This window comes from Pan paniscus, chromosome 17, assembly GCF_029289425.2.
Source record: "Pan paniscus chromosome 17, NHGRI_mPanPan1-v2.0_pri, whole genome shotgun sequence".
In the NCBI taxonomy this organism is placed as follows: Eukaryota; Metazoa; Chordata; class Mammalia; order Primates; family Hominidae; genus Pan; species Pan paniscus.
Window position 1 is genome coordinate 76,440,172 of NC_073266.2, and position 16,424 is coordinate 76,456,595.

The 16,424-nt window shown below is 45.0% G+C and overlaps 1 protein-coding gene across 29 annotated transcripts in view; it reads left to right on the plus strand.

Annotated features, from left to right (window-relative positions):
• ZNF532 (zinc finger protein 532) overlaps window positions 1-16,424 on the plus strand; it is a 122,997-nt gene that overhangs the window by 32,700 nt on the left and 73,873 nt on the right. Inside the window, exon 4 of one of the 29 annotated variants that reach the window (XM_063597346.1) lies at window positions 860-1,057. The exons of 27 other annotated variants lie outside the window; for them this stretch is intronic. In XM_063597346.1, coding sequence (XP_063453416.1) covers window positions 988-1,057 — 70 coding nt within the window. In that variant the 5' untranslated portion in view covers window positions 860-987. Of the gene's footprint in view, window positions 1-859; window positions 1,058-16,424 lie in introns of those variants that run through there. One more of the 29 variants, XM_034943848.2, reaches the window with a different exon arrangement.

Below are 16,424 nucleotides of genomic sequence, written 5' to 3' on the forward strand. Positions count from 1 at the left end.
GACGTGCCTGCCTGTTGGAGCTGGCTGAGGCTGGCTGCCAGTCTATATCGTACGTGTCTCTTCCCAGCTCCACCAGGACATCTTGTTAGTAGCTTGAAATGTATCCCAGTGGGAGGATCTAAGTCACAGAAATGGGCAAAGGCTAAAAATCGGGGCTCCCCACCCCTCACACTCCTTGTTGCTAAAGGTTGCTAGCCTGTTCCTGGTATTTATCAGCCCATTTCCCTAAAGGTGTCATAAGGGGTGCCAGACATTAGAATACAGTGCATTTCTCAAATCTTCACTTTCTTTTTTTTTTTTTTTTTGAGATGGTCTCACTCTGTCGACGAGGCTGTACTGCAGTGGCATGATCATAGCTCACTGGCAGCCTTGAGCTCCTGGGCCCAAACGGTCCTCCTGCCTTAGCCTCCCAAGTAGCTGAGACCACAGGTACATGCCACCACGCCTCACTAACTTTACATTTTTAAAATAGAAATGAGGTCTCACTCTGTTGCCCAGGCTGGTCTTAAACTCTTGGCCCCAAGCGATCTTCCCACCTCAGCCTCCCAAAGTGTTGAAATTACGGGCGTCACCCAGCCAGATCCTTGCTTTTCAGTGCAGTGTAACTTTCTTCCCTGTTAAATCTAGCAGTGTTTGTTTTTTGTTGTTGTTGTTTGTTTTTTAAGTAAAATATACATAATACTTGTCATCTTAACCATAAGTGTACAGTTCAGTGAGATGAAATATATTACCCTTGGTAAAAGTTTTCCATCACCTTCAAAAAAAGCTCTGAACCAAATAAATAACTTTCCCTTCTCACCTTCCTCCTGCTTGTGGTAACTTCTCTTCTACTTCCTGTCTCTTAATTTGCCTATTCTAGGCACTTCAAGTAAGTGCAGCAGTTTTTATCTGGCCAATCTACTGTGACCCAGTCAAGCCACCACCCATGTCTGGGCTGGGAAGGTGGGGAAAGAGGCTGCTGCACATGCTTGGGATGTCTTCAGCCATATGCATCTGTCCATCTGTTCATCCACCCATCCGTCTGTCCATCCGCCCACTCAGCTATCTGTTTATCAAGGTATAACAATACAGCTTTTTTATTCCTCTCCCTCTGTACCCTATTTGGGCCTTATTTATGTTTCTCTTCTTATAAACCACCTCAGATCTTTCTGTAGAGGTATTTATTAAGTAAAACAACACCACCACATGACGGACATAAATATTGAAAAGACCAATCAATTGGAAGGATTAATCAGTAGAGGGAGGTGTTTTCAGGGGCTTTAGACAGGAGGAAGATAGCCTAGGCTGACAAATGGAGCAGATGAAGATAAATCGGCAAAATAAGTAGGGAGACAAGATCCCTGTCCCATGTGACCATGCATTTGAAAGCAGGCAGCCCAGCGAGGTAGAGGCATGAAAGGCTGTATGGACTGCGCTCTTCAAAGGGCTGTGGTTTTGTTCTGGGGTCTAGTCTTAGGTTGTAAGCTTTTTTCTCTTCTCTTTCTGTTTTTTCCCCCGGGGCTTGAACAGACTCAAAATACTCTTAGGGTTGGAATTTCTCTTTGATTCTGGTCTTGGTTAGCAGGGGTTGGGGGGATTGTTATGAACATTTCATTAGATGTGTGTGCTCTTAGATATGGTCAGTTTGACTGAACAGTTGCTCTGTTTCTGCATTAAGCACATAATTTTGTAAGTTTTGTAGCTTTTTGGAATATAAAGTAGTTGAATACTTAAAGCTCCCCCTGCTGCCTTCCCTTTAACTTGGACTGAGCAAGGTTCTTCTAAATGCATTGAGGTTGGGGGGAAAAAGACCTAAAAAAGAAAAATACACTGAATAATACTTTCACATATACACGAAACCTGATTTTGCAATCTAAAATGACTGTTTTTGGGTTTTCAATTATGGAACATTTTCTGACAAATAATAGAATTTGCTGTATTTCACTGTAAACAGTTTTGAGAATGCACTAAATGCAACAACCACCTTAGGATTAGTTATCATGACAGATTGGCATTAGGAAAAATGATGAGTATATTTTATGTTCTGGAGGAATGAGACTTGAAGAGCAGAGCAATTTTTAAGTTGTTTACATCGAGGGAAGAGATGTAAAGTTAAGATTGGCTGGGCGCGGTGGCTCATGCCTGTAATCCCAGCACTTAGGGAGCCCGAGGCAGGCGGATCACCTGAGATCAGGAGTTTGAGACCAGCCTGGCCAACATGGCGAATCCCCATCTTTACTAAAAATATGAAAATTAGCCAGGAGTAGTGGCAGGTGCCTGTAATCCCAGCTACTTAGGAGGCTGAGGCAGGAGAATCTCTTGAATTCAGAGGCGGAGGTTGCAGTGAGCCGAGACCATGCTACTGCACTCCACCCTGGGTGACAAAGCAGTGGGACTCTGTCTCAAAAATAAATAAGTAAGTAAATAAATAAATGAATAAAGATTATTACTTAACTCCTTTCAACAATTTAAAATTTTTTGTCAAAGTAATACATGTACATAGATTAAAAAAATAGTACTTTACATCATAATTCCCTTAGGCAGTGAATTTGAATTTTTTGGTTTGTTCTGTTATTTCCAAATAATGTGCTTACATTGCTAAACTTGGACTTGTTCATTTGAGATAGTACCTGCTGACTGTGTGTGGTCAGAGAGAAGGTGACAGACCTGGACTGTGGAGGCAGAATCCTCTTGCTCACTAGCCACGTGTCCTTGAGCAAGACACTTAAACTTCTCTGTCTTATAGAATAGGAATAATCACCACCATCATCATAATGGCTCCGAGGCCTACCTTTAATGTATGTAGGGCCTGGGGCAAGAGTACTAATGGAGACCAGATGGCTAAATATTTAAAAGGTATATTTAAATATTTACAAGGTATATATGATATGCCTAAATATTTAAAGGGTTCAAATCTAGCTCTGTCTATGGCCTGGCCCCTGTGTTCACCCAGGGCCTTGCAGCCTACTCTCCCTGAAGACCAGAGTCCAACAGACAGCCTCACACTTGGACCAGCCCTGAGCCAGGCCCTGGAGTCTGCCCCGGCAGCCCAGTGTGAATGCCGCGCTAGACCTGCTGATCCCAGGTGTAGTCTTGGCAGCTCAAGCTTCCCAGGAGCCTGTCTCCATCTAGGGTGATTTTATCGTATTCCCTCACACCTTGATTCTCTGATTTCCAGGCACTTCTAAGCACCTCCCCAAAACTGTACCATCTGTGCTGGGGAAATCAGGGAGCCTGTCCTGCCTAGACACCCACTTTTTCTCTGGTACCCCAGGGCAGGGGCTGCGACCTGCACATACATGCCCCCCGCTTCCCCACTGACCTGTCTTTCCCAGAATTCCTCCTTGTTCGGCCAGTTTCCAAAATTAAAAGGGAATGAAACAAAAGTTTCCCATGAGACTGAGAAGCATAGTCTCTGGCTTTCAGCGCTGGAGAGAAATGGGTTGTCTACCACGCAGGCCGGGGCAGAGCCCCCTTTGTCTGGAGGCACAGGTACTGAGTGCACGTAGATTGCTGTGGGAATCCATGCGTTCACAGCAGCAAGCCTCTTAAAATAGAGTCCGGACACAGCGAGTCTGTATGATTGTTGGTTCTGCTGCTTCGCTTTTTGGAGCTCTGTAATTTCTCTCCAGCGTGGACTTCTTTCCACCTCTTGTATTGGGCCAGCAGAGGTAGAGAGTTGTCAGACTTAGCAAATAAAAAATACAAGATGCTCAGATAAACAGTGGAACATCCTTACACTACAAGACGATTTGTTTATCTGAAATTCAGATTTAACTTGGCATCCTCTATTTTTCTGGCAGCCTAATGAGGCCCTTTCAATTGGATTGTCTCCTTTTGTCTTGGGAGATGTTCCTGTATTATTTCTGTAATAATGTCCTCTCTGCATTTTCTCTTTCTGAAACACTTATTTAATTTATTTATTTATTTATTTTGAGATGGAGTCTTGCTCTGTCACCCAGGCTGGAGTGCAGTGGCGCGATCTTGACTCACTGCAACCTCCGCCTCCCGGGTTCAAGCGATTCTCCTGCCTCAGCCTCCCGAGTAGCTGAGACTACAGGTGCGCGCCACCATGCCCAGCTTATTTTTGTATTTTTAGTAGAGACAGGTTTCCACCATGTTGACCAGGGTGGTCTCAATCTCTCGACTTCATGATCTGCCTGCCTCGGCCTCCCAATATGCTGGGATGACAGGCGTGAGGCACTGTGCCCAGCCTGAAACACTCTTTTTAGTCAGATGTTGGACCAGCTGTATTGAACTTTTAATTTTCATACCTTTTCTCTTCTATCGTCTGTCTTTATTTTCTAGTTATACTCTTGGGGAGAGATCTTGATTTCCTTGACTCTGTTGTTTCACCTATTTTATCTTTTATTTCAGTTATTAATATTTATAATTTCCAAAAGTTCCTTCATAATTTCCTGTCCATTTTTCTCTGAGGATACTAATTGTACATATATTCTTTTCTTCCTCTCCTTGTAGCATCTCTGTCCTCTTTATTTTTGATTTTTGTTTTGATTCAGATCTCTTTGTCTAGAGGCTTTCCCATGCATCTGGTGATTGTTTAGGGATGAGGCTGTGGAGAGCTGCCCGGGAGGTCTGTCTGCGCAGCTGCGGCCTGTCCTCCAGGGGCTTCTCTGTGATTCCTCGTGGAGCTGGACTCATCGGAGGATCGCAGCAGTTAGCATCCGGAATCTTTTCACTGGTGCTTTTGTTTTCCTAGGAGACTTGTCCATGCTTCTGCCTGGGGGATAAACTTGGCTTTAGGCTGTAGGGCTGGAGGAAATGGAGGTCAGGCTCTCTGTTCTGGTTTCTGTCTCATGCTCACCCTGTGGCCCTGAACCCTGAGCTTCCACGGCTTTGATAGCCCAGAGATTCTCCTCTCCCTCCTCCCTAGCTTCCCCAGCTGATGCAGGGTCAGGGGCTCCCTGTTTCTAGCCCTGCCCTGCTCCCTGCTTTCTTTGCTGGCTCCAAGGCCTGGCTGTCTCTGCAGCTGTAGGACTGACCGTCCCCACCTCCATGGCAGCCTCCTACCAGACCTTAGGACGGAGCTTCATGATCTGGCGGTCACCTGCCCCTCCCTGTCCTCCTCCTCTTCCCCAAACTTTGTTGATGCCTCACCTTGGCTTTGACTCCATTCTCACAGCATATTGTTTTTGGCAACCGTTATTGACATACAATTCACATACCATGCCACCTGCCTCTTTAAAGCACACAGGTCAGTCATTTTTAACATGTTCACAGAGTTGTACAGTCACCACCAGTCAATTTTAGGACATTTTCATCACCTCAGAAAGAAACCCTGTATCCTTTAACCATGATGCCCAGTTCCCAACCCCCAAGCCCTAAGCAACCACTTACTTCCTGTCTCTATTTGCCTATTTAAATAAAAAAAAATACTTTTAATGCCATCTTTGTAGGGTTTCAGGAGGGAAGGGAAAGAAACTCGTGAATTCACTCAGCCTTGTTTCATGGGCAGTCCTTGCCATGTATAAAATATTAAAATTCAAAAACCATCTGCCTGTTTCTATTTCTACCTTCAGAGTATTGACCCATGGCCGAGATGGGACCTTTCCTCTGGGTCTCTTTCTTTTCCTTCATATGCCCTTGTTTAATGTCTCTGTTTGACCTGAACTTCTCTTTTCTGGAGCTGAGCGTTGTGAAGCCCACATCAGTGGCGTTCGTCTCCTCTTGGCTTCTAGCACTTTTCTTTTTTTCCTTTTTTAGAGACGGAGTCTAGCTATGTTGGCCAGGTTGGTCTTGAACTGCTGACCTCAATCCTCCCGCCTCAGCCTTCCAAAGTGGGATTACAGGCGTGAGCCACTGCGCTCGGCCTCTGGCAGTTTTCAGGTGTCTGTAGAGCCGTTGTGCAGAGGAGTCGCCTTGGGGAGCTGAGTCCAGGCCCCTCCGATATCTTCTTGGTTCAGAAGTAGAGGCTGTGGGCTGTGTGAAAATACATAGGACTTTTAGGCACTTAATATATTTTACTATGATGCATTTGCTCTTTAGCCAGCACCTGCTCTTTGGAGAGCACTGGTGTGGGTAATTTTGCAAAGTGGAATCTGGAACTTTAAACCAGTGAGGGAGAGAAGACAAATACACAAGCAGACAACAGTACCTATTACAAGTGACGATGAGTCCACCTGCGGGGGTGGAGTCACCAGTTAGCATGGCCTAAGGATTGCCCTGAATGGGTACTGGCCTCTTATCATCCTGGCTGCTTCTGGAGAACCCTGTCCCCATCTCCTCTGGAGCTCCAGGATTTCTCTGTTGGCTTCGCACCCCACCCTGCTCTCACAGCCTGCCTGGCTAGTGCTGACTTGCTGGTCGCCTGGCCAGTGGGTGCCCACTGGCTTCCCTCCCTGAGGCTGCCTCCCTTCCAGAGAACTGGACAGCTAGGAGTAGACACCTTAACAGCATGGTGAGGACTTCTTAGCCCACTTCCTCTTTGTCTTCTCTCTAACAGCGGTTTCTCCATGCCTGTTCTCCTCCAGCTTCTCTTAGAGTGTTTGTTTCGGGGCATGGGTACCACTGCTATGGTTTGGGGTTCCTGGCCCATGTCACATTGTGGCTGCGCATCCCAGTGCTCTGCTCTCTGTGGGGCCTGGTCTGTGAGCCTGGCCCTGTGCAGCGGTGTTGTCTGTGTCAGCATGGTGTGGAGGTGTGGGATGGGCAGGGTTAGACGGGGGCGGTTAAGATCATAGCCCATCTTTGGTTAGTGCTTGATGGGGAAGACACAAGTCTCAAAGTCAAAAGCAAGAGTCACAGGGGACCCAGAAATGCTGAGATGTTTTGTGGATTGATGAAATTTTGTTGCCCTTTTTTTGAGATAGGGTCTCCCTCTGTTGCCCCAGACTGGCATGCAGTGGCGTGATCATTTTGCTGCCTTTTAAGAGAAACCTGTGTATTCTTTTTCGTTTCTGAGCTCCAGGTGACCCTTCTCCTTCTTTTTTTTTTTTTTTTTTGAGATGGAGTTTTGCTCTTGTTGCCCAGGCTGGAGTGCAATGGTGTGATCTCGATTCACTGCAGCCTCCACCTCCCGGGTTCAAGCGATTCTCCTGCCTCAGCCTCTCGAGTAGCTGGGATTACAGTCATGTGCCACCACACCCAGCTAATTTTGTATTTTTAGTAGAGACAGGGTTTCTCCATGTTGGTCAGGGTGGTCTCGAACTCCCAACCTCAGGTGATCCACCTGCCTCGGCTTCCCAAAGTGCTGGGATTATAGGGGTGAGCCACCACACCTGGCCCCAGGTGATCCTTCTAGTGGCCGATACCTAGAGTAGGACTGGAGGCACATCCACATTAGGAGAAAGGCTGTGCTTTTGAAAGTGAATGAAATGCAGTAGGGAACCGGTGCCAGCACTCTGTGAAGTACCCAAGAATCCCCTCGTTTTTCTTTTTCCTCTGATCATACCATCATCACCTCACAACTTCTTCACTTTCTCTTCTCAAGAATATTAATTTAGTTTTTCCCATTTAATTTTTAGAAAAAATAAAGGAAGAAAATAGCCTTTGTGCTAGTCTGTGTGCTTGGCACTTTCCGTGTTACTTGTTTCCATTTGTAGAATAACCCTGTGATACGGCTGTTAACTATTAGTTCCCCTTTTGGAAGATGAGGAAATTGAGGCTCTTCCTTCAGTAGAACCTGAAGAATGAGTTCTTCATACTTGGCTAATGGAGATAAGTGTGTGTTGGGGGAGGCATTCCAGGTCAGAGGCTATCCAGAAGGGCAAACTAAGAAGGAAAGCTGGGCCTGCGAAAAACACGCGGAACCGCAGCAGCTCATGGTTGGGGGCAGATTGTGTTGGGAATTTGGTGTGAGGCCAAGAAGTTTGGACTTAATTTGGAAGGTGATTCCAGGATTTTTAATAGAAGGAGTGATAGCTATAATTAAAAGGAATTTTAGAAAAATTTATCTGGAAATTCTGAACAAGAGGCTGGAGACAGGGAGAACAGAGCATTGGTCTCGGTGTGAGGTGAGATGGTCAAAATAGAGGACCGACAGCGATTATAAAGAGAATGAGGGCGCATCTGCAAAACAGCGCCAGGGAAGCGGGCAGGGCCCAGGGAGAAGAATTGGAGGTGAAATTCTTAGTTTGAGAAAATAATGGTATTGAAAGAGAGGAGTCTGATATTGAGTAAGAGATGACGAAGTTAGTTTGAGAAAGCTGAAATGGTTGTGGGATATCTGATTGTACATACCCGCAAGGCACTTGAACTAGATATCTCAAGAAAAACAAAAACCAGATTTGAACCTCTCTGAAGTGAAGTGACTGTGGTTTGATGTGGGGGTGTTTAGTGAATACAGTTTTAAAAAATCAGAAGTCTGAAGTTCAAACCGTGGACAATGTGTGCATTTATAGATTGCCCTTTAGAGATTTAAGAAATTTAAGAAAATTTCAGCATACATTGGGAACAGTTGAACTAATTTTTTAAAACTTCCCCTGCATGCTCTCCCTTAGTAATAATAGGTGGCCTTTTTGCTTTTATCGTTCAATATGTTCTTCATATAAAAATTAAATGCGGCTGGCCATGGTGGTTCATGCCTGTAATCACGGCACTTTGGGAGGCCGAGGCAGGCGAATTGCTTCAGCTCAGGGGTTTGGGACCAGCCTGGGCAACATAGTGAGACCTTGTATCTACAAAAAATATAAAAATTAGTCAGGTGTGGTGGTGTGCACCTGTAGTCCCAGCTACTTGGGAGTCTGAGGTGAGAGGAATGGCTTGAGCCTGGGAGGGGGAGGCTGCAGTGAGCCGAGATCACGCCACTGCATGCCAGCCTAGGCAACCTAGTGAGACCTTGTCTCAAAAAAAAAAAAATAATAATGTATATGGTTAAGATGGTAAATTTTATGTTTTGTGTGTTTTACCATGATTAAAAAAAGCTAAATGTACACCTGGCTATATTTTAAAGGGAAACAGTAGTTCCTATTTATCGGTGTTAATTTTTAGAATTGAAAACCCAGTTATATTGCTGTTGTGGAAGGAAAGGCTGGCATTGTTAGACGATACCTGAAGGATGGAGAGAGAGAGAGAAATAATTTCTTTCCTTGTGATCCCTATAACCAAATTCTTAGGAGGGACCTATTGTTTTTTAATAAGCTGTTATTTCATATATTAAGTGATCAGTGATCCAGTTGTTGTGTTGCGTACCATTGGCCAAAAAGATAAACCAAATAAATCATTTATCATCTCCGGCCACAGACTGGGGCTGGCTGTAGTCGTGGAAGATCATCTGAATGATTTTGTGTGCAGAAATCATAGAGAATGCAAACTTTTGAAATTCTATTTCTTTCTTTTTTTTTTTTTTTTTGTTGAGACTGGGTCTCACTCTTGTCACCCAGGCTGGAGTGTAGTGGCACGATCTTCGCTCACTGCAACCTCCGACTCCAGAGTTCTAGCAGTTCTCGTGCCTCAGCCTCCCGAGTAGCTGAGACTACAGGTGCGTGACACCATGGCCGGCCAATTTTTGTATTTTTAGTATAGACAGGGTTTCACCATGTTGGCCAGTGTGGTCTTGAACTCCTGGCCTCAAGTGATCTACCTGCCTCGGCCTCTGGAAGTGCTGGGACTACAGGCATGAGCCGCCAAACCCGGCCTGAAAATTGTGTTTCTAATAACCTATGGTTTAAAAGTTGTTACATCATTTTGATTAGTCGCTGACCTTGAGGCAGTTTACTGGTGAGAGGAGAAAATGGAAAGCCAGTATCTACATATCCAGAGCTGTTAAACACTGTACGAATTACTTCTTTTTTTAGGTTGCTTTTCGCCAATATTCTTTGGAAGTAAAAGGATTATAGTATACAACGTCTCATCCCGGCTCTCCCCTGCATTTTCACACTCCCAGGTTCTCCTTTTTTTTTTTTTTTTTTAAGACAAGGTCTGGCTCTGTCGCCCAGGCTGAAGTGCAATGGCACGAACATACTCACTGCAGCCTCTGCCTCCAGGGCTCAAGCCATCCTTCCACTCCAGCATCTGGAGTAGCTGGGACTATAGGTGTGCTCCACCACGCCCATCTAAATTTTGTATTTTTTGTAGAGATGGAGTTTTGCCATGTTGTCCAGGCTGGTCTCAAACTTGTGAGCTCTTGGCCTCCCAACATGCTGGGATTATAGGTGTGAGCCACCATGCTTGGCCGGTTCTCTTTAACTATTCACTATTTCTATCTTACTTTAAAAACAACCAACCACCAACAACTAAAGTCTGTGCCATATTTGGATTTCCTTAGTTTTTACCTATTGTCCTTTTTCTGTTCCAGGAGTCCGTCTAGGATATCACATTACATTTAATCTTCAGACTTCACTTGGCCATGACCATTTCTCAGACTTCCCTTGTTTTCGATGACCTTGACAGTTGTAAGGAATACTGGTCAGGGATGTTGTAGGAGGTCCCACCATTGGGATTTGTCTGATGTGTCTCCTGTGGTCAGGCTGGGGTAGTGTGTCTCTGGGAAGAAGGTCTCAGAGGCAGTGTGCCATTCTCATCACAGCCCGGGGATATACTGTCCGTGTAACTTACCACAGTTGATGCTGACCTTGACCACCTGGCTGAGGTTGCGTTCATCAGGTTTCTTCATGGTAAAGTTGCTTTTTTCTCCCCTTTCCGTACTGTCCTCGGAAGAAAGTCATTGAAGGGGCAGGGAGTTCTTCACTGCATAAGGGTGGGGCATCTACATAAATTACTTTGGAACTTCTGCACAGGGGATGGTTTGCATATCCTGTTTAGTTATTCCATCATTTATATCAGTATGCATTCATGGATATTTATTTAATATTTTGGGTTGTAACACAACACTACTTTATTTTGTTGCTCGGATTGTTCCAGTTTTCCATGGGCTTCTATGTCCCTTTGACACACCCCATCAGTGTAGTTTTTTTGTTTTTTTTGGAGGCAGGGGGACATTCAGCTCTTTCTTACCTTCTGACACTATAAGATTCATTGGTAGGTGCATTTCCTGCCCATTCCTAGATCGGTCGTTTCTCCGAGGAGCCCTGGCTTCGTTCAGTGGAGAATGGTGTGGGAAATGCAGCTCCGGGCAGGTTGTCTTCCTCACTTTTGGTTGTTGTCAGGCACCTGCACTGGTGCTGGGTTCACCTTCTCCCATGACCTCACTTTCTTCTTTTTCCTATCTAATTTTGCCATAGATTGCCCAGCTCTGATTTTTACAGCTGTCAGATTTTTAGAAGACCAAGCTAATACAAAATTATTATTACTTGAAAGAGAAATTGGCTGCTTCTTTATGTGATCTGAATTCCAGTATTAATACTATGTAGGAATCTGGCTGTAAAGATTGAATTTGGATTGATAGTGTTTTTGGACTGTGATTTGTCTTTTATTACAGCGTCCAGGAACTTTACAGATTTATGAACCATAGTGAAATAGTTAAAAACTTATTAAAGTTAAATTTTAACAAAGACCCAAATGTCAGAGTTTTGCATTTCTTTATAATTCTTGGGGTTCCCTTGAGAAAACTCACTTGCGAGGTTCCTGAGGACCTGGAAAAGATGGCTCACAGGTCTCACCTCCTCCTCCACCTATCTACAGAGGAGACAGCCTCATGTTTTGCAGGGTGCAGAGAAGCAGGGGTCCTTTCAGATATGACCATTAAGGCTGCTGCTGCTGCTTATGAGTTTTTTGTTTGTTTGTTTTTTTAAAGACGGACTCTCGCTCTGTTGCCCAGGCTAGGGTGCAGTGGCATGATCTCGGCTGACTGCAACCTCCGCCTCCTGGGCTCAAGCGATTCTCTTGCCTGAGCCTCCTGAGTAGCTGGGATTACAGACGCGTGCCACCACGCCTGGCTAATTTTTGTATTTTTAGTAGAGATGGGGTTTTACCATGTCAGCCAGGCTGGTCTTGAACTCCTGACCTCGTGATCCCCCCTGCCCACCTTGGCCTCCCAAAGTGCTGGGATTAGAGGTGTGAGCCACTGCACCCAGCCGAGAAGTTTTTTTTTTTTTTTGAGATGGAGTTTCACTCTTGTTGCCCCAGGCTGGAGTGCAGTGGTGCGATCCCGGCGGAGAAGTTTTATACCCAGTGAAGTGTTGTGTCTGTGTATATTCATAATTTTGTTGTCATTTGGGGGCTGCAAAGATCAGGAGGGTTCGGGAGAGGATGGTCAGGTAGCTGTGCTTCCGGTCAGCATGTCTTCTGTCTACCTCCCAGGTTCTGACCTGGTAGATTGGTCATTTGTGCCTCATCCTCTAATTCTGATCTCTCCCAAGGCTCACTCCCAGCCAGTGAGTTCTGTTTTTGACAAGGTGAGCCCCTGAGCTTCCCACAAGACTTCTAGCACCAGTCCTTCCCCGTAAAGATGATGCCCACTTACCTTCTTTCCTTCTTTTGCTGAAAGCCGCAGTCTGACTAGGAAGGTTAATAAATGAGATGACCACAGACTGTTTTCCTGAATGTGATACTGGCCAAATAGGTCTCCTGCCTGGTTGTAGGTCTCTTTTCTGTGATTCTTAAATGAAAAGGGTAGGAGTATTCTTTGACATTCTCTAACCACTGGTCACTCATTGTTTGAATGTTATGCTGTTTTGTGCTGTGTGTTTAATTATGACAAGGCTCCCTCTAAATATCAGTAGCCCCTTTCTGTATCCCTGGGGTTGAGTGTATGCTGTTATCCTCATTTTTTAGGTGGAAAATTTTTGGACACAAGCCAGGAACAAAGGGAATGCTGGTGCTGGAATGGAATCATGTTGCCACGGGTGTTGTGCTCTCCCACTTATTGTTTGTGTGTTGTGTAGCTGGGATGTTAAATGCTCTTTTTCTTCATGAAAGTTTGTCCATAGACAATTTATTTCAGGGAACTGTATGGATAGGCTTTGTATGTCCTTGCTTATTAATAAATGACGAGAGTGTAGATCGGTAAGTTGTTTCATAGAGCTGAAGAAAGAAAGAAACAGGAAATTCATCAGCTCCCTGCATCCATTCATTCATCATTCATTGATTTATAACTAGCAAAAACATAGGAGAAAAAAATAAACATTCAAATAATAGGAAAAGTGAAATACAGTAAGGCATCTTTTTGTTGCCTTTGATATTAGCTAATAATGACATTAGCTTATGAAGTTGAGGGACAAGATGCAGTAAAAGTAACTCTAATGCATAATTTGCAACAATAAAAGTTTCTGCAGCCTTTTGGGAAATCATTTTGGCATTTGTATTTATGGATCAGAAAAAATGACCTGCAGTTAGATCAAAATTTGGTGACTACTGACATCCCTGTTTTTGGAGATTTGTAATACTCATTAGCATAATAGTGGCTCTTGCCTGAAAGAAATCTGTTTAACTTCGGAAAATCCAGCATTTGCTATGTGCATTTCAGTCTTGTCTTTGTGAAAGACCTAATAACATCCTACAGAACTAGTATCTGTGTTTTATGGTTTGTGAAATGCTGCCTGAAGATGTTTTTTTTGGAGATGGAGTTTCGCTCTTGTCCCCCAGGCTGGAGTGCAGTGGTGCGATCTCGGCTCACTGCAACCTCTGCCTCCTGGGTTCAAGCAATTCTCCTGCGTCAGCCTCCTGAGTAGCTGGGATTACAGGCAATGCACTACCACGCCTGGCTAATTTTGTATTTTTAGTAGAGACAGGGTTTCTCCATGTTGGTCAGGCTGGTCTCAAACTCCCGACCTCAGGTGATCTGCCCACCTCAGCCTCCCAAAGTGTTGGGATTATAGGCGTGAGCCACCGCGTCCAGCCTGCCTGAAGATTTTTAATGTTTTCCTAGAGCAGGTGAAGGTCATTGACAAAACATAGGATTTAGAGGAACATGTTGGGAGGGAATATGAGGGCTTTAGTTTTAAGTTTGACCTCGTGTAGGGAGAGCCAAGCAGAATATCATCCCAGCAATGGAAAGACGACTCTTAAGGCAGAATTAGGGCTAAAGGTAGAAACCTGTTTGTTCTGACTGTTGTGACCATGGGAGTTGCTGAGGTTGCCTTTCAACAAAGGTAGATAACAAAAGAGAATCTGAAGGGACTCATGAAAGGAGAGAAGAGGAAGAGCCAGTGAGTCAGGAAAAGCCAGGTGAGCTTGAGGCAGTGCTGTGGGGTCCACAAGAAGAAAGGATGACCAGAAAATGAAATTCTGCAGAGGTCACAGGCAACATGAAAGATGATTAGCAGCAAAAACAGGCACGCGGGAACACGGATTGGGAATGGATCGTTGCTGGAGTGTTTTCTGGCTGTGAGACTACACTATTCAGCGACGGCATGCACTTTCATTTGGACCCAGGAGGAAGGGCCACTCAGGGAGGCGCTATGGCCACCTCAGGTCACTAGCTAATAGTAGTAAATAGGGCAGCAAGGATTTCATCTCCAAAGCTGTCTCCTTTGTATTATGTCACATAGCCTGGGTTTTCCCTTTTTAACTTTTATGTTGAAATAATTTTAACTTAAAGTTTTGGCTGGGTACAGTGGCTCACATGTTTGTAATCCCTGTGTTTTGGGAGGCCAAAGTGGAAGGATCACTGGAGCCCAGGAGTAACCAGCCTAGACAACATAGCAAGACCCTGTCTCTACAAAAAAAAGAAAAAATGAATGTTGCAAAAATAGGACAGAGAATTTCTGTGTACTCATTTACCCAACTTTACTTAAAGGTCACATCTTGTAATTCTAACACACTTGTGAAAACTAAAAAAATTATCATTCGTACAATACTACTAACTAGATTTCAGCAGTTTTTTACTAGAGGATGGTGTTTGTGCACGGTCCTTTTTCATTAGCCTTACAATGTACAGTCATAATTTTGTTTTCTGAGTTGTTTAGGTTAGTTTTTTGTTCCCTGCACCCTTCAGTGTAGTCATGTTATTCATTTGTATGAATGACCAAAATTACAGTTGGTCTTAATTTTGGACGCCCCCTCCCATTCCTGGTTTTTATTTTTAAATTTAATATTTACACACAGTGAAATTCTCTAGTTTATTTTTTTTTTGAGAAAGAGTCTCGCTTCGTCACTCAGGCTGGAGTACAGTGGCGTGATCTCAGCTCAGTGCAACCTCTGCCTCCCAGGTTCAAGCGATTCTCCCACTTCAGCCTCCCGAGTAGCTGGGATTACAGGCATGCACCACCAAGCCCAGCTAATTTTTGTATTTGTAGTAGAGAGAGAGAGGGGGTTTCATCATGTTGGCCAGGCTGGTCTCAAACTCCTGGTCTCAAGTGATCCACCCGCCTCAACCTCCCAAAGTGCTGGGATTACGAGCATGAGCCGCCGCACCTGGCCTGAAATTCTCAAGGGTTTGACAGATGCACAGAAACATGTCTCCACTACCACATTTGTGATACAGAACTATTCCATGAGCCCTAAAATTCTCTCCTTCAGCCTGGTTTTTTTTTTTTTTTTTTAAGAGACAGGGTCTTACTCTGTTGCCTAAGCTAGATTGCAGTGGCGTGATTGTAGCTCACTGTAGCCTCGACTTACTGGGCTCAACCAATCATCCTGCCTTGGCCTCCCAAAGTGTTGGAATCACAGTCATGAGCTACCACGCCCAGCCCCGCCTGGATTTCAATGGTGGTTTTGAGAGAGTGGATTGTCAGAGGGCTGGGGAGATACTGGAAGGAGCAGGATATGTCCCAGTACTGGAGAACTTGAGCCATGAAGGCTGCGTGGCAAGAGGACAGAGCACCAAGGGTTCCAGGGTAAGGCTGGGGGAGATCTCTCTATGCCACTAGGCAAATGGGATAGGAATTACCCAAAATAGAAGGGACAGACCAAGCTCACTGTGGAGGATCGGCTTGGCAAAGCCAGCATGAAGGTACAGGCAAGATTTGAAGGAAGGAAGCTGTGGGAGACCTCTTGACTGGTGACTATGATTTTTTAAGTTAACCTCAGAAAGAAAAGGGGGGATGGAGTTTAGAAGAGGGAGAGATTAGTAACATCTGCAGGCCACAGCCTTAGGCCAGGCAGGGTTGCTCAAGCCTTTAATCCCAGCACTTGGGAGGGGAGGCTGGAGGATCACTCGAGGCCAGTTTGAGACCAGTCTGGGTGAGAGCAAGACCCCATTTCTACAGCAAATAAGAATTAGCTGAGTGTGGCGGTGCTTGTAAGGATCACTTGAGCCCAGAAGTTCGAGGCTGCAGTGAGCTATGATCATGGCACTGCACTCCAGCCTGGACAGCAGAGCCAGGTCCTGTGTCAAAGGAAAGAAAAGAAGCAGCCCTTGTCTCTTGGCAGGACGGGAGTTAATAAGAAAAAACAAAATTGCAGTGCTAAATGACGCTGAGGACCTGCTGTGGAGGGCCACAGGCACGCCCTGAATTTCCCTGGAGCTTCTCTCCTGGAAAAAGCAAAGGAGCTCTCACTGTAGCTGAGCTTTCGTTTTGACCCAGGAGAGTTTGGAGTTGGGGAGCGAGCTTCCTTAGAGAGCTGTGATGTGAGAAGTAGGCCGAGTGGGGGAGGTTGAGCTTTCAGAGAAGGCTGAGGTTTGTAGGGACAGGGACTTTCCCTTA